This window comes from Panthera tigris, chromosome A3 (genome assembly GCF_018350195.1).
Source record: "Panthera tigris isolate Pti1 chromosome A3, P.tigris_Pti1_mat1.1, whole genome shotgun sequence".
NCBI classification, from domain to species: Eukaryota; Metazoa; Chordata; class Mammalia; order Carnivora; family Felidae; genus Panthera; species Panthera tigris.
Window position 1 is genome coordinate 62,238,067 of NC_056662.1, and position 18,045 is coordinate 62,256,111.

Genomic DNA, 18,045 nt, shown 5'->3' on the forward strand with positions numbered 1-18,045 from the left:
AAAAACATCTAATTTTTATCATTTGTTTGGATTATCTGCCCTGGGCACCAGGGACAAACTCGTTTTCTCATGGCCGCTTGGCCCTGCACAGGGGGCCTCCCTGGGACATTCCCGTGTTCTCCCTTCATTTCCCGCACAGAGCAATGCCCTGCTGCAGCCCAAGTTCGCGCCAGCCTCTGCCTTCACATCCTGGACTGTCACCCAGTGACCCCCACCATCCCAGACACACACACACACACAGTCACAGGAGCACACAAGGTCTGCCATTAGTGACAGTCTGTGTACATGCGGATACACGAGTGTCCACCAGGAAGCCTTTATTGAGGGCCTTTTTGGTGGCAGGCAAGTGCTGTGCTGAGTATGTGGGGACAGAGGGATGGAGAGGCAGCCCCGCCTCAAGGAGCAGACCAGCTAGCAGAACCGTGCAGGGCAGTGAGCAGAGAGCTGTTAGAGGAGAAGGGGGTGTGACCAGCCCCCCAAGAGCCTGGCATCTCAGCTGAGAGGATGATGATGATGTCCAGGGTCCGGCTCCGGGACGCTGAGTGGCTCAGCAGTGGTACATGCAGAAGCAGAGAGGGCAGGAGACTGATGGTGGGGGGGAGGCTGTTTTGGGGCCACTCAGAGGATCACCCCAGGGGCTTCTTGCGGGCAGGATCCTGAGTCACAGCCAGGGCCACAGAGCCTTGCCCTCGCTCCCAGGCATACCTGTGGAGACACGGGTGGGCAGGGGTCAGACAGGTGGGCCCTGAGGATCCCAGGGAAAGGAGCGGGCTCCCACACCTGGGGGAAAGTCCTCCCATGCACTCACGCATTCCCAGCTGGCACCAAGAGGCTGTCATCGGGGGCCAGGCTCAGGCGCTGTTCCCCAATTGTCACCACAGAGGAGCCCTCCTGGGAAAGAGGAGCAGGAGAACTGAATGGAGGCTGTTGGGCCTCAACACCTGTCCAAGAGTCCCTGAGTCTGCCTTGGCAAGGAGGCCCTGGGAGCTGCCCCAGGCTCTGGGAGTCCAAAGTCCAGGAGCAGCCTGTCCCCATGGGCAGAAGGATGTACCACCCTCTCCCAGGGGCCCCACTTGCCAACTGCCACAGCCACACATCCACGTCCTGTCTTGGGCCTTTGCTGCTGCCTTGTCCATGGACAATCACCTGGTAGGAAGTGACATACATCTTTCTGTTGCTTCTGCCCCACATAGGAGATGGTCTTGAACCTGGCCCCCGGACACCAGGCCCACAGCACCAGGCACAGCCTTATCTTCATGTGTAGAGCAAAGACCGGGACTCAGAGAGGAAGGCTGCCAGGCCCAGGCTTCCCTGCTGCATCTGTGATGAACAGAGCTGCCCACATGTTATCTGGGATCACACATGCTTGCCTTTCACACACACATGCACATCGGATTCCTCTGATGCCCATCACAACTACTGCTGACCCATGCGAAGGCATGAGTGCCAGGGGCACACTTGGGACACACACACTTGCGTGTACACGGCCTAGTGTGGACTTATGTATCACACACACATAGTTCCCCAGAGAGCCACCTCCCTTCTTCCATGAGATTCTGGCCTAAGAACGAGGAAGGAGATGGGTGGGGATGAACCTCTTTGGCCTGCATTCGCCTGGAAGCACACAGCTACTGTGCAGGCTGCGCTCCTGCTGGCCCAGAGTGGGACTCAGTAGATACCTGCCACCATAAACCGGAGCAGGTGGGAGCAGGGGTGTGAAAGAGGTGGAAGGCGGGGCCATGAGGCCAGCTGGTGCTGAAGGCCATTGCCCTGATGGGCTGGGAGGGGCTTTGTGGTGTGCACCTGCTTTCACAGCCGCGCGTAAGCTCAGGTGTCTGCAGGCCAGACCTTTCAGGGCAGGTCTGTATCCAGTGAGCATCTCTCCACGAGAATGTCTAATTCAAACAGCAAGGGATGTGCCAGTGGCAAACTGTAAAGCACAAGCAAGCACGAGCCTCCTAGCAGGTCTCCTTGCCTCCACGCTTGCCCTTGCCTTCTGATCCTGTCCCCACACAGTACAGTGATCTTTCTGAAGGGGGATTCGTCATCTCCCTGCTTTAATGCTTGGGGGAAGCTCTGTTGTCTCCAGGATAAATCCTTGCACCTTGTCCAGCCCAGGAGACCTGTCAGGACCTGGGCACTGCTTGCTACTCCTGCCATCTAGCAATGGTGCCTGCTGCCCCCACTTCCCTGTCCTGGCTCCTGCCAACCTCAGCTACTTGCAGTGCCAGGCTGTTTCAAGCTTCCATGCCCTTACTCATGCTTCTCCCTCACTTGGGATGCTCTCAGTCTCTCTTTCTTCCTTTTGCAAATGCCTAAATTTGCTTTAAAATGCAGCTTACACATCACCTCCTGCAGGAAGTCTTCCCTGACTTCCCTCCCAGCCTGGGTTCCACCTTTATTGTCTTATGGCTTGCTGAAGCTTCTCTATCAAATAACATACCACGTGATTATGGTAATTGTTGAACTTGTCTGTTTATCAGACCATACACTCTTCGAGGCAGTGACTCTAATTTTCCTACCAAAGCCGGACACATAATAAGCACTCAATAAATGTTGAATGAAAGAAGGCCAGCTTTGTTTGGGTGGGTCTCTCCCTGTCCATCACTCCACCCACCCCTCACCCCCAGGCACCTCTCTTCCTTCTGGCTCCCCAGGCTAACACTGGCCAAAGGCTCAGGAATTCCTAATAGAGGGATAACTCTAAACCCTCAGGAACTAGTCAGTAGATGGGGCAACTCCTACTCTGAAGGCAAAGAAAGACTGCTTGAGACCATGTACTCCACTCATAGCAAAGTCATCATTCTCTGAGTCAAGGAGAAAACAGGAAGGCCCTGTTCATGTCACAACTTCCCAAACTCTGTGTGTGTGTGTGTGTGTGATTAGTTACCATTTCTTAGGGCTGCTAGGTAGATGTCCTGAGTGGCCCAGGGCTTCATTACCTGTGTCTCATAGGTATCCCCAAACAGGCTGAGGGGTGTGCCTGCCTGCAGCTCTCTGCGGTGGCGATCCAGCCAGGCCTCCAGGGACATCGGCTCCATGACAGATCGGGTGCTCAGGGGGAATGGCGGTTCCTTGAGCAGCTGGTCTGCACCCACAGCACAGCTGTGTCAGTGGCCTCTGGCCCAGCCTGCCCAGCCCCAGCAGGCCCAGGGGTCCCAGCTCTAGATCACCAGAAAGGGCTCTGGAGGCAGCTCAAGCCCCAAGCAGCCATGTGGAGGGTACTATTTGGTGCCATGATCTCACACTCTGGGTACTAGGCAGAGTCCTCAAAAGGAGACTGGCACTCTGGGCCAAGACCCATTCTACTCTGGGAAAGCAGAGAGGGAGGGGGAAATGTGGTTCAGGGGGCTCACCAGGAATGGGCTCTCCTGTTTTGTGCTGCTCAGAGCTGAAGAACCTGCAGGGAGAAATGGGGAGGAGGAGTGGCCAGTGAGACACACATGTACACACATACTCGTATACTCTCAGGTGTGGGAGCCCACACCCTCGTAGGCCCCCCACAACTTGCTGTGGGTTCCCCTCACTTCCAGCCCCATGAAGCAGTCCCCTTCTCCCCCTCAGGCCCTCCCACCCCAGGAGGGCCGACCTTCCCCACCAAATCCCAGGCATGATGGCTCCAATGTGGGGGCTACTTCTACAGAGTATCGCTGGGATGGGTCTGCCCTTCCCAGCCGGTGCAGGGGGCCTCAGAGAGCAAGATGCAGGGGCTGGGCTGGGGGCTCACTCCTGGATGATGGGGGCCAACTGTGTGCCAAGGTCCTCGCAGTAGAACCACTTCTCAAACAGGACGTCTGTGGTGTCTCCCACGTAGTACCTGCCAGAGCAAAGGACAGGCAACCCAGCTCCCCACCTGGATAGCCTCAGGCAGCCTGGCTCTGCTTGTGGAAGTCTGGACCCTGGCTAGCCTTGCAGAGCTGGCTGCCTGCTTCACCCTGTTAGCACACCCTAGTGGCCAATGCTTGCTTGCCCAAACCTGGCTCTCCCAAAAGCACCATGTACCTCAAATTCCGGAGTGGGTATTATTGACCCCGTTTGCCTTCCTGGTTCCCCAAACTTTACAAAATGGATAGGAACTGTGAGGCTCAGAGAAGCTGGGTAACTTGGCAAGGATTACATAGCATTACAAGATCTGAGAGTCTTAGAAACACAGAAAACATCAATTACAAAGAGGAAGCCAAGGCTGAGCCTGAATACGGGGCCTGTGGCTGGATGCTCTGCCTGCCTGCCTAGCTCTAGATCAGAGCGCATGGAACCTTAAGAATCCAACATGCAGAAGATGCCCCCCAGATGAGGTGTCCTGCTCCTTGAAGGGTAATGGATGCCTTTGAGAATTGGAGCAAAGCACTAGACCTCTTCTCCAGAGGGAGGTCATTGTGCACGGGCGCACAGTCTCTAGGAAACTCTTGGAAGCCCACCCAATCCCCAGCCTGGCTCGGTGAGCTCCTCCGCTAGCAGATGGGGGCTGTGCGTCAGGCCCCTGTGTGTGCAGCACTTCTGCTGACCGAATGTCTAACCTCAGGCTCAGCTCCCAGGGCCCAGGCCAGCTCCGTCCACTTTTCAACCCCTCCTGAAAAAGAGAAGTGCTCCTGCTCATGGGACATGGTTTACAGACACGCTCCCCGTCTGGCACCTCACGTTCTATCCTGGCATGGAGCTGGCCACCAGGAAGCATGCCTTCAGAGTGGCATTTTAATGCTGAGTCCCTGGCTTTTACTAAGGGTCAAAAGTAGCCAGAGGCACCTGGCTGGCTCAGTCGGTGGAGCAGGTGACTTGACCTCGGGGCTGTGGGTTCGAGCCCCACATTGGGTATAGAGATTACTTAAAAATAAATCTTAAGAGGAAAAAAGGCATCCAGATAAAATCTGTTATTGAATTTGCTATAAAAATGTTACTGAGGACACTGTCCACTCTGTCACTAAAGACTCCCTTATATAAAGCCCCATGTGAAAAATTATTTTGGAATTGAAAGGCAGGCCTCTGTTTCTACAACAGACCATTATGCAGTAGATCAGTATATGCAACCACTAACATTAAGGGGGTTTTTGTTGTTGTTTTTTAGAGAGAGAGCATATGCCTGAGCAGGGAGGGGCAGAGGGGAGAGAGAGAGAGAGAGAAAATGAGAGTGAGAGAGAGGGAGAGAGAGAGAGAGACAGAGAGAGAGAGAGAGAGAGAGAATAAAAAAATTCTTTTTAAATTTATTTGTTTTGAGAGAGAGAGCAAGCAGGGAGGGTAGGGGCAGAGAAAGAATCCCAAGCAGGCTCTGAGCTGTCAGCTTGAAGCCTGATGTGGGGCTGGAACTCACAAAGTGTGAGATCATGACCTGAACTGAAACCAAGAGTGGGACGCTTAATAGACTGAGCCACCCAGGCGCCCTGGTTTTCTCTTTATTATTATTTGTTTTATTGAGATATCATTCACATAACAAAATTTACCCCTTTCCTGACAAATAATTTTAACTTTATTTGCTTTCTTTTACTTTTCCTGATTTCAAGACAGGTGATTAGAAAAAAGGGAAGCATTAAAAAATATCCATTGTAACAGAAAATACGGGGCAAAGTATCCTGATCTCAGGAATTTGTTGAGAAATTTTAATTTTCTTAATTAAAAAACAAAAAAAATAGTTTAGCTTTTGGACAAATTTGTGTCCTTCTGAGCCACAGGCTGCATCAGATAATAACTAGGTGACTGATTGGAACCCAGTGGGAACTCAGCTATAGATAGAGTGCCCCCCCCCTCAGCACTGGTGTTTGTCCCTTCCTTGGTGCTTTTTTTAACTGTTTTCCTTCAGTTTTATTTCTTTTCTTTTCTTTATTTATTTTTAAATTTTAATTAATTAATTAATTAATTTATTTATTTATTTATTTGAGAGAGAGAGCTCAAGCAGGGGAAGGGCAGAGAGAGAGGGAGAGAGAGAGAATTCCAAGCAGGCTCTGCACTGTCAGTGCACAGCCTGATGCAGGGCTCAAACCCACGAACCACGAGATCACAACCTGAGCCGAAGTCAGACGCTCAACTGACCGAGCCACCCAGGTCCCCCTGTCCCTTCCTTGGTGCTTACTCACGCTCCTATCTAGATTGTCCTGACCCTAATTTCCTATTTCTCTACTATGTCAGCTCTTCCACTTTCTAGCAAACTCAACTTCCCTGTGCCCAGTCTCTTTGTCTATAAAGTACAGATGATAACAGTACCTACCCCATAGGATCCCTGGTGGGTTAGATGAATAAATACACCCGAAGCACCTGCCTGGTGCTCTAGCAAGTGTCATACACATGTTAGCACTGGTTGTGGAATGAGCTGGGGTAGAGAAATAAGCCAAGGGCATCCTGGCAGAGACTGAATAAATCCTGGGGTTGGAGGCTGGGAGGAGCAGCAGTGTGCCTGGCTGCCCTGGCCAGGGGGCTCTGACTTTGGCATCCCCACTCCCAAATCCCTGCAGACCTCAGTGTGGGAAGCACAGGTTCCGGTCCCAGCTGGAGCCTTTAGGCTGAATGGGCTCCCAGGGGATCAAAAGGACATCCTTCCCTAACCCCATCATCAACTGCACGCCACCACCTCCCCTACCCTGTCCCCGTCAGCCAGCAAACACAGGGTCTGCACTGCTTCCACCCCTCTCAGTGGCCAGGAAGTGCTTTCTCAGGTCCGTCTAGTGTTCTTTCCTCTGCTGCTTGCCCCGTGTCTCTGCCCAAGACCCCCAGACAAGGCCCATTTACCTGAGCCCATCTAGCTCGGTTTTCAGCCGTCTCCGTTCAATGACCAGCCCCACAGTGTCAGCAAACCTCTGCGGAGAGTGGGGTACCCCAGCGGGCAGGAGGAATATCTGCAGTGGTGGGGACAAGGTGCCAGCAAGGATGCAATCCCCTCCCAGAGACCTTGATGCCCGCAGTGTCCTGGCCTCCCCAACCAACCCACAGGGTCCACCCAGCCCACCTCTCTGCCAGCCTCCAGCTGGGAACTGGAGGGAATGTCAGGCCTTACTGAGGATGGAAAGTTCACAGGAGGAAGGGCCTGAGGACCAGGAAGGGAGGCCGGACAGGGCAGGGAGGACACACTCCAACCAAAGTCAGGATGAGTGGACGATGGGTTTCTGCTCCGTGGTCCTTCACCACCCGTCCCCTGGGGCCCAGCCTCACTTCTCCCTGCCGAATGGTCACATCCCGGTGTTTTCCTCGCTCCAGGACTTGAAGAATCATGTCGCCCTTGAACTGGTAAAACACCTGTGGGACAGGACAGCAGACAGGCTCAGACCCTCCCCCATCCCTCTTCCAGCTCCTTGGCTGGAGTTCTGACCCGGAAACTTGAGAAACTTCCTGAAGACCTTTATGAGCAGTTCTGTCACTCCTGCCCCGAGCCCCCAGCCTCCCCTGACACATGCTACAGATGGGTGTGCTGGGGACACACAGGATCACATCTTGATATGCAAGTGATGACTGAAGTACCTGGGACAGAATAGCTGGTTTCTGGTGTGGGGGCAGGAGGCTGGCTGAGAGGCTCACTGGGGAATTCAGTGAGCCCTTCAGGTAAGGAGAAGCGCCCCCGTACTGTGTCCCAGGGTCTGTGCAAGCACTCTCCTATACATTATCAGAAATCTTTACCATAGCCTCCAAAGGTATTATTAGCCCCATTTTCTATAGAAAGGAAAAAAAGAAAAAGGCTCAGAGTGAAGCAACCTGCCCAAGGTCGCCCAGTTAGTCCTGGAGCTACACTTTGGACCTGAGTCTGTGTGTAGCTCTGAAGCTTGTGCTGGCTCCCTCGACCACCTGATGCCCCCACACGGTGGGCAGGGCAGCGTCTGTTCAAATGCCTTTGGAGTTCGGCTGTGTAAATGGCGGGCCAGCAGGAAGCCAGGAAGCCTGCGGGGGCAGGTGGCTGTGGGGATGGGAGCACTCACCTCCTATCTCCCTGGGGGGCCCTACTATGTTTTTTCTATTCCATCCTAAATTCCTAAATAATGTGTTTACTGAGATCACCCCAAGGCACGGGGAGAAGGAGGCAGGCATGTTTTTTCTCCACCAGTCCCACACGGCACGGGTGTTAAAAGCCCCAGCCAAACAGTTGAAGGGGTGTTATTAATAACTATTGTTATCATGTAAGCAGTTAGAGGTTCCTGTCACCGTATCTACTAAGAGAAATCAAGGCAAGCGCAGGGAAACTAGAGAAACGTGGTGAGGTGGCATCACCCCTCTGATGGGCAAACTGGCAATGGTCAGGGAGAACTCCCACCATTCACACCCGTGCGCAGTGGCCTGAGGGGCTTGTGGGGATGCAGGACCCGCAGTGCTGAAACCAGGAAAGTCCAGGACAGTTGGCCGCTTTGCGCTCTTGCCCTAGCATTTCTGTCTCTATGAAGGTGGCTGCAGCGATTCAGAAAGGCACCTCTCTCCTGGTGTATAAACATGGCTGTTTGATTGCAGCGCATTGTAGTTAAAAGCATAGATTCCAATGTCACCTGACCCTCAGCTCAGCCAGGTCCCCGTGTACCCTTGGTCAATTCAGTTAGTCTCTCTGTGCCTACATTTCTTCCTTCATAAAGTGACAGTATCTACGCAGGACGTTGTTGTGAATTCTGCCCAGGGTGCTGTGCACCGATGTACCTAGCACATAGCACTCAATAAACCTCTAGCTGTTAATATTAGTGGTGCGGGAGTAGCAACAAGCATGCTAATCATAATAATAGGGGAAATGCCACTCTTTTATGATAGAGTCAAAATACGGAACATTATATAGCTATTAAAAACTGTGTTGTTGTTTTTTTTTAATGTTTATTTATTTTTGAGAGAGAGACACACAGAGCACAAGCTAAGAGAGGCAGAGAGAGAGGGAGACACAGAATCCAAAGCAGGATCCAGGCTCTGAGCTGTCGGCACAAGACTTGACGTGGGGCTCGAACTCACAAACTGTGAGATTGTGACCCGAGCTGAAGTCAGATGCTTAACCGACTGAGCCACCCAGGCGCCCCTAAAAACTATGTTTTTGAATAACTGAATAAAATGGGAAAATGGTGAATGCTTAATGCACGTTAAAAGCAAGATTCAAAACCACACCTAGCAGGATTCAAATTATGCAGTGATGGATGTATAAATGCGTGTTCACAGTTGGTCTCCTGAATGGTAGCATTCTGAATGAGGTACACATTTGTCTTTTCTGTATTTTGTATGTTTTCTACAATAAGCAATATTTACTTTTATTATTTAAAAAAACCCAGACACGTTATTTAAAACAAATAAAAAACCTACTAGGCTCCCTTAGGGAGCAATTCTGTAACAACTGCCCCCACCCCAGTTGGGAGAAAGCCCCTGTGCGGGAGGGGAGGGTCCTTCCACAGATGGAGGAAGAGGAAACAGGGAGGGGGCCACAGACCTTAAGCCTGCAAATATCAGGGAAAGCTGGGATGGAGGTAGGATCTGGAGTGATGGTCTAGGCCAGATTCAAGCCCTTTCCAGGCAGGCTACGAAGTGTCAGCAGCCCTCAAACAAAAACATAGGAAGGAAGTGGCGTCTTGCCTCTCTGCCCAGACGCCTTCCCTATGATGAGGGACAGGCCTAGCCTGGAGCAGAGGTGCAGGTCCTGAGCAGCAGAAAATTCCAAGCAGCCATGGGCAATCCAAAAAGAATTATGTTCTACTTGGAAGTAAATGATGTTTGGGACCTGGGGCTAGCGAGAAGACTAACTGTACCTGCTCAGGCAGATATTAAATCAGATCTGGCCTCCAAGGCCTTACGGGGGCTGGGGTCCAGAGAGCCCATGTGTCTTAACATTTTATTTTAACGTGTATTCATTTTTGAGAGACAGAGCATGAGCTGGGGAGGGGGCGGGGCACAGAGAGAAGCGGAGACAGAAGCAGGCTCCAGGTTCTGAGCTGTCAGCAGAGCCCGGGGCAGGGCTTGAACTCAGGAACCACGAGATCATGACCTGAGTTGAAATTGGATGCCTAACCGACTGAGCCACCCAGGCGCCCCTAGAGAGGCTGTGTGTCTTAAGCACCTTCTCTGCACCAGGCTCTGTGCACATACATACTTTATACATACTGAATCCTTCCACCAGGCAGGGGCCAGTGTCCCCATGTGCTGCAAAGAAACAGCCTCAGAGAGGTGGCATGATGTGACCTGCCTAAGATCACATGGGTGATAAGAGGCAGAGCCTTCAGCCCAGGTCTGGCTGACCCCCTTGTATCCGTGCCTCTCAAGAGAAGTAGCGGGGTAAATGGAATACCTGTGGCGGGTGAAGCTGGGGACCCTGAAGGGCTGTTGCAGAAGCCTGAGCTCAGCAAGGAAGAAAATGTGGCTCAGGGATGCCTTTTTTCTCACCAAGGAGGAGCCTGGACCCTGGGCCTCGGGGGCTTCCATAGCACAGCCTGGGTGAGGCTAGGTTAGGAGTAGAGAAGATGCTGACCTTCAGCTCTGCAGCCTCCCAGGGCCTGTGGCTGGTGCTCTCCCCAACTTTAGGATGAGAACAAGCTGTCACAAACCCACTTGGAGCCAAATTCCTCCCAGTCACCTGAGTGTCCCTCCTGAGAGGGGACACCTACTCAGGCCAGCCCTCCTCATCTGCTAGCCATTCTGCTTGATCACTGCTTGGCCTGGGCCTCTCAGTGGACACCCATCTGTACTACCAGAGCAGCTTGGGGAGACCCAAAAGTGCGGTATGGGGTAGAGGTGGGAGGGGCCAGGGGAAGGAAAGAGGGAGGGAGAAAGAAAAGGTGGGCACTGACACCAGGGCTAATTGAGCAGAAGCCTCTGGAAAACCAGATGAGGGGCCTGAGGCTCACTGAGGCAGGCAAAGAAACCCTGCAACAGGCCTAGTTTCCCCCCCGGTGGCCACTCCCAATCCCATCCTGTCTTGTCTTTGAGGATTTTCCTGCTGATTTTTCCCACAGAGGAAAACAGTTTCCCGTGAGGTGTGCTGAGAAGCAGGTGGCTAGCAGGTGGCTAGGCTAGGAGAGCTAGGAGAGGTGAAGGGCTGGCCTGCTTTGAAAGGCTGCTTCTGTTGGCCCGGGGTCCTTACCCCCCTCCCTGCCCCCACCCCCCACCAAGTGTTCTGTAAATATTTGTTGAGTGAGAGATTCTCCTGTGCTCCTTCCAGTTCTGGCTGTGGCTGAGAGGCCAGCAGTGGGGGTGGAGGCTGGACTCTGGACCTTGAACCCCCGCATCAGGGCCCTTAGGAGGTGGGTGGGAGTTTCCTATCCTGATCTTTTGTCACCAGAGATCCTGAGAGCTGGAAACCCACCTGTGTCCCTCTTTAAGGCGGCCCATCTTTTTCTTCCTTTTTTTTTTTTTTTTGAGAGAGAGAGAGCGAGAGAGGGCACTGGAGAAGGGTAGAGGGAGAGGAAGAGAGAGAATCTTTTTCTTTTTAATTTTTTTTAATGTTTATTTATTTATTGATTTATTTTTGAGAGAGAGAAAGAGGGACAGAGTGTGCGTGGGGGAGGGGCAGAGAGACAGGGAGACACAGAATCCGAAGCAGGCTCCAGACTCTGAGCTGTCAGCACAGAGCTGGATGCAGGGCTCGAACTCATGAACTGCGAGATCATGACCTGAGCTGAAGACGGACGCTTAACCTACTGAGCCACCCAGTCACCCTTCATCTTTTTCTTTTAATTTTACTTTTGTTTGTTCACTTTCGGGTAGGTAGGCAGTACAGAAACACAGTTCAAAATTCAAGGTACAAAAGGGTATTCGGTGCAAATTCCCCCCACCCAACCTTCCCCTCTGTCAAACAGCTCCTAGGAACTGATATGTCTTTGGCCCTCTAGATAAGGAGGGGGCCTCCCGGCCCCAACCCTTCCCGGAGAACTAGGCTCCTGAGACCAGAGTGGAGCACCCAGGTCCCTCTCAGCATGTAGGTCTCAGTTGGGAGGCCAATCTTTCATATTCAGATTTTAGGAAGAGGGGATCAGGACTTCCCACCTGGCACATGGACGGCCCCTGTGTCCAGGACCAGGGGTGATGCCCAACAGTTAGAGCCTCCCTCTCATACCCACAGAGTCCGGGCTCTTTCTGGGGGCTCCCTCAGCAGAGTTGGAGCACGGAGCTGTTAGATGTGCCACTGTGTATCCCTAACTTCCAGGCAGCAGTTTTGTCCTGTGATTTCCATTAAGCCCCCTTCATCCATCAGCCATCTGACCACCTCCTCTCTGTCCACAGGCTCTGGCTCCTGCTTGGGAAGTGTCCCCCTCCTTCAGGGCTATTAAAAAAAGGGGGGCAGTAGAAGGCCTACCTCCTCACCCTCCTCGATGTGGTAGTCCTTCCTGATGTTGGGGCCCCCGACGAACATGACTTTGAGCTGCTCCTGGTGCCTGCAATGGACAAGGGGGAGAGGTCCTGAATCAGCTAGTGGGACAGGACAGGAGGGGTGCCGGGGCCTGTGGGGGGCCTGAAAGGAGCCTGGGTACACCTGGGAGAGGTGACAGGGCTGTTTCTGCATCATTGTCCCTGTAATCTCTGACATTTGTCCCCCTCCCCTGTCATCCCAGTATGGCCTTATTTATCCAAGAGTGTGTGTATGTGTGTCTGAGATTATACGTGTGTACCTGTGTCCTTCTGTATGTCTCGGTGTATTTGTGTGTGTGTCCCCAACATCCTCTGACCTAGTTGGGGTAGCAGCATGGTGGTGGATTGATCGCTTCATCAACCAGGATCCCTGGCCTTGTTCAAGATCTCCAATTACAGGAGAGCAAACCACAGGCACCACTTCCTGGGCCTGGGGGCAGTGGAGGGGTAAAATGACCTTTATCTAACCCCCTCTCCCCAAGCTGTCTGATTATGAGACAGACTCTCTGCTCCTGGAAACTGCTGGCTTGAGGCTGTGAGGCAATTAGGGAAGGGAGTGGAGGGGAAAGTTGGATGCAGATAGCCTGAGACTGGAAGTGTTGGGGGTCTTGGTGGTGTGGGCGTGGTCTTGGGGAGCAATGACAAGAAGGTGGAACCAGGTCACCCCAGGCCACAAAAGCTCAGCTAAGCAGTTTGATCTTGGCCTGAGGGGTGCCAGGGAGCCTAGGAAAGTTTTTCTTTTTCAAATCAACTTTGTATAATTTAGGTACATATGGAAAGTCTTTGAACGAGCCCACTCAAGAACTATTTCAATCCATCAGCCAGATCATGTCTCTCCTCTGCTCAAAACCCCCCAGCCATTTCATATGACCCCCTCCCCCACCTGACCCCAAATTCATATGTTGAAGTCTCACCCCCAGGACCTCAGAATGCAACTTAATTTTGAACTAGGGTCATTGCAGATATAACTGGTTAAGCCACTATGAGGTCACCCTGGAGTAGGGTAGGCCTCTAATCCTTATTAAAAGGGGAGAGATTTAGACACAGACACATTGACAGGAAGAGTGCCCTGCGAAGATGAGGACAGAGATCAGTGTGATGCAGCAGAAGCTAAGGAAGGCAAAGATTGCCACCAGGCCACCTGGAGCTAGGAGAGGCCTGGAGCAGACACTTCCTGACTGCCCTAGCAAACACAGTGGAGGGCCCGCAGCTCTATTCCACCCTGTGGCCCATTATGCCTGCCAGCCTCCACCCCTTGTCTGTTTGTATTTATTGGTTGCCTCCTCTCACCGAATGTCAGTGCCACCAGGAAGTGACTGTCAGTTTGTTTTCTGCTGCATCTCCAGTGTCCAGAACAGTACCTGGCATGTACTAAGTACTCAGTGAATACCTGCTGAATGAATAAAGGCAGGGCCTGCCTTTTGTGATTGTTAATACTGGGCTGTGTTGGAGGCCATGCTGGGGTGGGGGGCTGGAGGCACAGGGGCAGTCCCTACCACCCAAGCTGGAAGGGACAAAGGTGGAGCCAGAGCAGTGGCCAGAGGGCCGGGGAAGAGTAGAGGGAGGCGAGACACCGTTAGGGCACACTGGGGGACCTACAACCAGGCTGCACAGAGATGAAGTGGAGGAAAGGGGTGAGAGCAACATCAGCGGTAGAAGACACACTGCTTTGAGGGGGATGTTGGCCGTGAGCCGTGGCAATGCTGCACAGTGACCTAGAGCGTGGATTTTGGAGTCGAGCCCTTCCACGGGCTGGAGTCTGGATCTCATCCTGCACTAGCTGTGGGACACTGGGGGAGTTACCAGAATCCTGCCCCGCGGAGCTAATGTGTGAGAACTACATGAGAGGGTGTAAAAACACTGGGCACAGTGTCTAGCTTGTCAAAGTGTGTGACTGCGGCCATGCGGTTTGGGGTGCCAGGCCGTTGGGGATGTTCTGCATACACGGGAGCGTCAGCGGGGAGCTGGGGAGCACACCAGGCAGGGCCCCAGGGCCCGGGAGGAGGGGAGGGAGGTGAAGGGGCCACAGGGGAGGGCCAGGTGGGCGTGTGTGTCCATCTGCAAAGAGAAGCCTGGGGAGAGCACCAAATCAAGATCCTCCCACAGGAGCTGCTCCACTGACATCACCCTCTGCCTGCAGGTTCTACTGCAATTCTGAGGCATGGAAAAACCACCTCCCCAAACTTCTGAGAGTCACTGGGGGTTGGAGACTGAGCCCGGGGAAAGGGTGGTGAGGTGCCATCTGCATCTCTCCTAGGTTCAGTCCCTCAGCCATCTTCAGAAGTCAAGGTCACAATCTCCCAGGCAGAGACACCAGAAAGAGGAACAGATGAGGGCGGTGGAACCCGGAACAGCTTGCCCTCCCCCTCCCCTGAAGGCACAAGAGGATGGCAGACTTCTGGATCAAGGAACTGGGCACTGGAGGGTGAGGGATGCGGCGTGCAGACGGAGGAGGGAAAGGTGAGGGTAGAGGGCAGAAGGACGGGAGCGTCCCTGGGACTCACAGGAGCTTGTTGCAGACCGGGGGCAGGAAGGAGGCCCGGTTCTCCTCTACCCAAGTCTTCACCCTCACGGGACGCGCCATGGCAGCCCGGGAGCCCAATCTGGAACCGCGTGCACCCCGCGGGTGTAGGAGGGGCTCGGCTCCACCCAGCGGCCCATTGGCCGCATTGTTCCTAGGCGTCCCGGGGGTCAAAGGGCGGGATACCCTCCCACCCCCCCGCCTTGCGACTGCACAGTGTCTGGGCAGCGGACCGCTCGTGGCCCCTCTCGGACTTTGGTCCCGGCCCCGCGCCGCCCCCCGCGCCTCCCCGGGCTACCTCTGCCCAGCCTCCTCCAGGCGGCTTCCTGGCGGGGGAAGCGGTGCGCGCGGTGGGGGCGTCCCTGCTTCCCGCCGGGTTGGGGGCTCAACCCACTGCACGTGCTAGGGCGCCACGCATATCGCCGGGGCCTAAGACGCAGGATCGCTAATGTGCCCAGTCTCCAGTCCCCAGACTTTTCGCCTGGACCCCAGGGAGACCCCGAAGGACAGACTGTGATGGGAGGAAGGAGGATTTGAAAATCCGAGCATCTGAATTCGGAGGTTCTGGCCGAGGATAGAAGCCTCTGTTTCCGCATCCGAGAAATGGGAATGTCTACACAGCCATCCCAGGGTTGCACAGCAGCCACGCCACCACTGGCACCAACTGATGTCAGCCTCTTTTCCCTCGAGGACGGCGGTGAGGCCAGAGTCCCCAGATTTAGTGAGTGCTGCTCGCTGGGCCCGGACTCACGCTGGGTGAGAGCGGAGAGCCAGGAAGGGACCGGCGCGCGACCCGGACCCGCACGCAGGTCCTACGTTCGCGGGTGGCCAGCAGAGCACCGACGAGGCGTCCGCACTGTTCTGAGCTCCTGCTGTGTCTTAGGGACATACTCAAGTCACATGACAATTCTGTGAGGGTTTTGCAGATGAAGAACCGGGCACTCGGTGTCCCAGCCCTCAGGAATCTCCGGGTCCGGGGATGGGGTGGGAGGACAAACCTGTACCAGTGCCGGCGGCTTGAAACAGGAGATCCGGGTGGGGGTGCGGGGCAGGGGAAGACAACCGGACACCTGCTCTCTTCTTTTTCCTTACGGACTCAGAATTGTTAGGAAAAAATGTGCTTTTGTGTTGGAGGAGGGTGAGGTAGGGAGGTGGTGGGTGGGGCAGGAGGAAAATAGCTCAGGCACTGACAGCAGAATCCAGATTATAGAGTTTAAGAAGTTCAAACTCAGGCGCTTGGGTGGCTCAGTCCGTTAAGCATCTGCTCCTGGCTCTGGCTTTTGGCTCGGGTCATGATCTCACTGTTGGTGGGATAGAGCTCTGTGCTGTCAATGCAGAGCCTGCTTGGGATTGTCTCTCTTCCTTCCTCGCTGCCCCTCCCCCCTCTCTCAAAATAAATAAATATAAACATTAAAAAAAAATTCAAACTCCTCCTGCTCCTGCCCTCCTAGCTCACCTTGCCCCTTCCCTGCTGCCTGGGACTGGCTGTTTTTCTCAGCACCTTCAGACACACAGAACCCCCTGTGCAAATCAGACCCCAGTCAGAGAGGCAAGAAGGATGCCACCCACCTCTGATGGGAGCACCCCCCGCCCCTGTTTCCTCTCCACCCCACCTCTTTTTCCCTCTTTCACCCTCCTCTTTCTTTTTAGTTATTTATTTTGAACTCTTTTTGATAAGCATGTTTTTCTGGAATATAGTTTGGCACCATGACACCTGAAACCATATTCTTTGTCTGTCTTGTCTAGAAGTAATCCAGAGGAGATGTGAACAGTGACACTTGAAGCGACAGGAATCTATGATATATTAGGTTTGCTTTGGATGTTTGTTAACTGGATGGATAGGTAGGTGTGTGGATAAGGGCATGAATGAATTCACACTAAAAGGAAAAAAACTTCAGGAGCACCTGGGTGGCTCAGTCGGCTAAGTGTCCACTTTGGCTCAGGTTGTGATCTTGTGGTTTGTGAGTTCGAGCCCCGCTTCGGGGTACTGACAGCTCAGAGCCTGGAGCCTGCTTCTGATTCTGTGCCTCCCTCTCTCTCTCTGTCCCTTCCCACCCCCTTCAAAAATAAACATTAAAAAGACATTTTTTTTAAAAGGAAAAAAATTTCAGCCCAACAGGTGTTCTGTTACATAGTACAAAGGAAAGAAGGGTAGTTATCCTGTGTTTTAATTTATGTAGTCAAATAACGTGAATAATTGAGGCTACAAGTGGAATGTTTGGGGTCTGAGTTATCTAGATGAATCCTAAACATAGGCTAAGTAATCTGCTATATAGTAACTGTCAAATAAGCCCTGTAGTTTGTGCTGTATAGATAATAATAATAATAATAAAAAAAAACACATCTGTTCAATTGGCAACCTTCCTAGTTTGAGTGTTGGGCACCATTTGACTCCGAAGTTTAGAAAAATGACAGTTCCCGTTTTATTTGGGTGTTTTGGCATTGTTTAGTCACAGCCAGCCAGAATCCTCCTACATGTTGACCTCTACCTGCAGTGGCCACCTCTCCCCTCTGCACACAGGAGCTCATTGGCACCGCGGAATCAGAAGCAAACGGCATCTGCCCTGGGAACAAAGCTCCTAGAAACTGTCCTCCCTGCCGGTGCCTTGCTCTGGCCTCCCCTGGATGCCAGTGACTCCCCTGTCCAAGTCACTGAGTTCAGTAGATGCTTCTAGGCTTTGGTAAACCTGGCTGTTGATAACTGTCAGATCCCTACAATCTCCAGATTGACAGAACCGGTTGTTCCAGCCAATCCCTTTCCCGGCCCTCTGGGTCTTGCCTGTCTTTGCCTCCCTGACTCTCCCACTTTCCCACACTTTCATATAAGTCAGCAAATCTTTAAGAACAAATAGCTGTACGTAAATAGGAGGGCTAGATTATGAGCTGTATTGGTTATTTGGAAATCTATGCTCTGGGCCTGCTATCTCTTGAAGTTTTTTACAAGTCTGTTTTGAAATTTCTAGACATACGGTTGATTTATATTTGTCGTTGGCTTTTTTTGTGGTTGTTTGGCTATCATTTTGTTGTTCATTTCTTATTTTATTGCACTGTGGTGAGTGAAGATGGTCTGATTAGTGTCTTTGGGTGGGGGGATGTGTTAATATTTCCTTTGCAGCTGATCCTATGGTCAACTGTGTGAATGTGTATTCTCTTAAAATGCATGGGGCACCTGGGTGGCTCAGCTGACCAAGTATCCGACTTCAGCTCAGGTCATGATTTCATAGTTCGTAAGTTCGAACCCCACATCGGGCTTG

General features: G+C 52.8%; 1 protein-coding gene across 3 annotated transcripts; it reads right to left on the reverse strand.

Annotated features, from left to right (window-relative positions):
* Positions 1-267: 267 nt before the first annotated feature.
* HAAO (3-hydroxyanthranilate 3,4-dioxygenase) lies at positions 268-15,471 on the reverse strand. Of its 3 annotated transcripts, none has more exons than XM_042979760.1 (10): positions 15,090-15,471; positions 12,218-12,296; positions 7,135-7,218; positions 6,715-6,821; positions 3,728-3,817; positions 3,357-3,400; positions 2,943-3,088; positions 1,078-1,146; positions 809-891; positions 268-705 (listed from the first exon to the last, which is right to left on the reverse strand). In XM_042979760.1, the coding sequence occupies exons 2-10, from the start codon at positions 12,272-12,274 to the stop codon at positions 627-629; spliced, it is 759 nt and encodes a 252-aa protein (XP_042835694.1). In that variant the 5' UTR covers positions 12,275-12,296; positions 15,090-15,471; the 3' UTR covers positions 268-626. The 3 variants fall into 3 exon arrangements, with proteins under 3 accessions (XP_042835694.1, XP_007097899.1, XP_042835692.1); XM_007097837.3 differs by lacking the exon at positions 15,090-15,471 and adding an exon at positions 14,775-15,042; XM_042979758.1 differs by lacking the exon at positions 15,090-15,471 and adding an exon at positions 12,588-12,649.
* Between the last annotated feature and the right edge of the window lie 2,574 nt (positions 15,472-18,045).

Coding starts and splice junctions, on each gene's coding strand:
- HAAO (XM_007097837.3), bottom strand. CDS start 14,854: ATGGCGCGTCCCGTGAGGGTGAAGACTTGGGTAGAGGAGAACCGGGCC. Junction 1,147..2,942: donor GGGATACCTATGAGACACAG/GTAATGAAGCCC, acceptor ACTTCCTACCAG/GTGATTGTCCATGGACAAGG. Junction 892..1,077: donor ATGTGTGGCTGTGGCAGTTG/GCAAGTGGGGCC, acceptor CCTCTTTCCCAG/GAGGGCTCCTCTGTGGTGAC.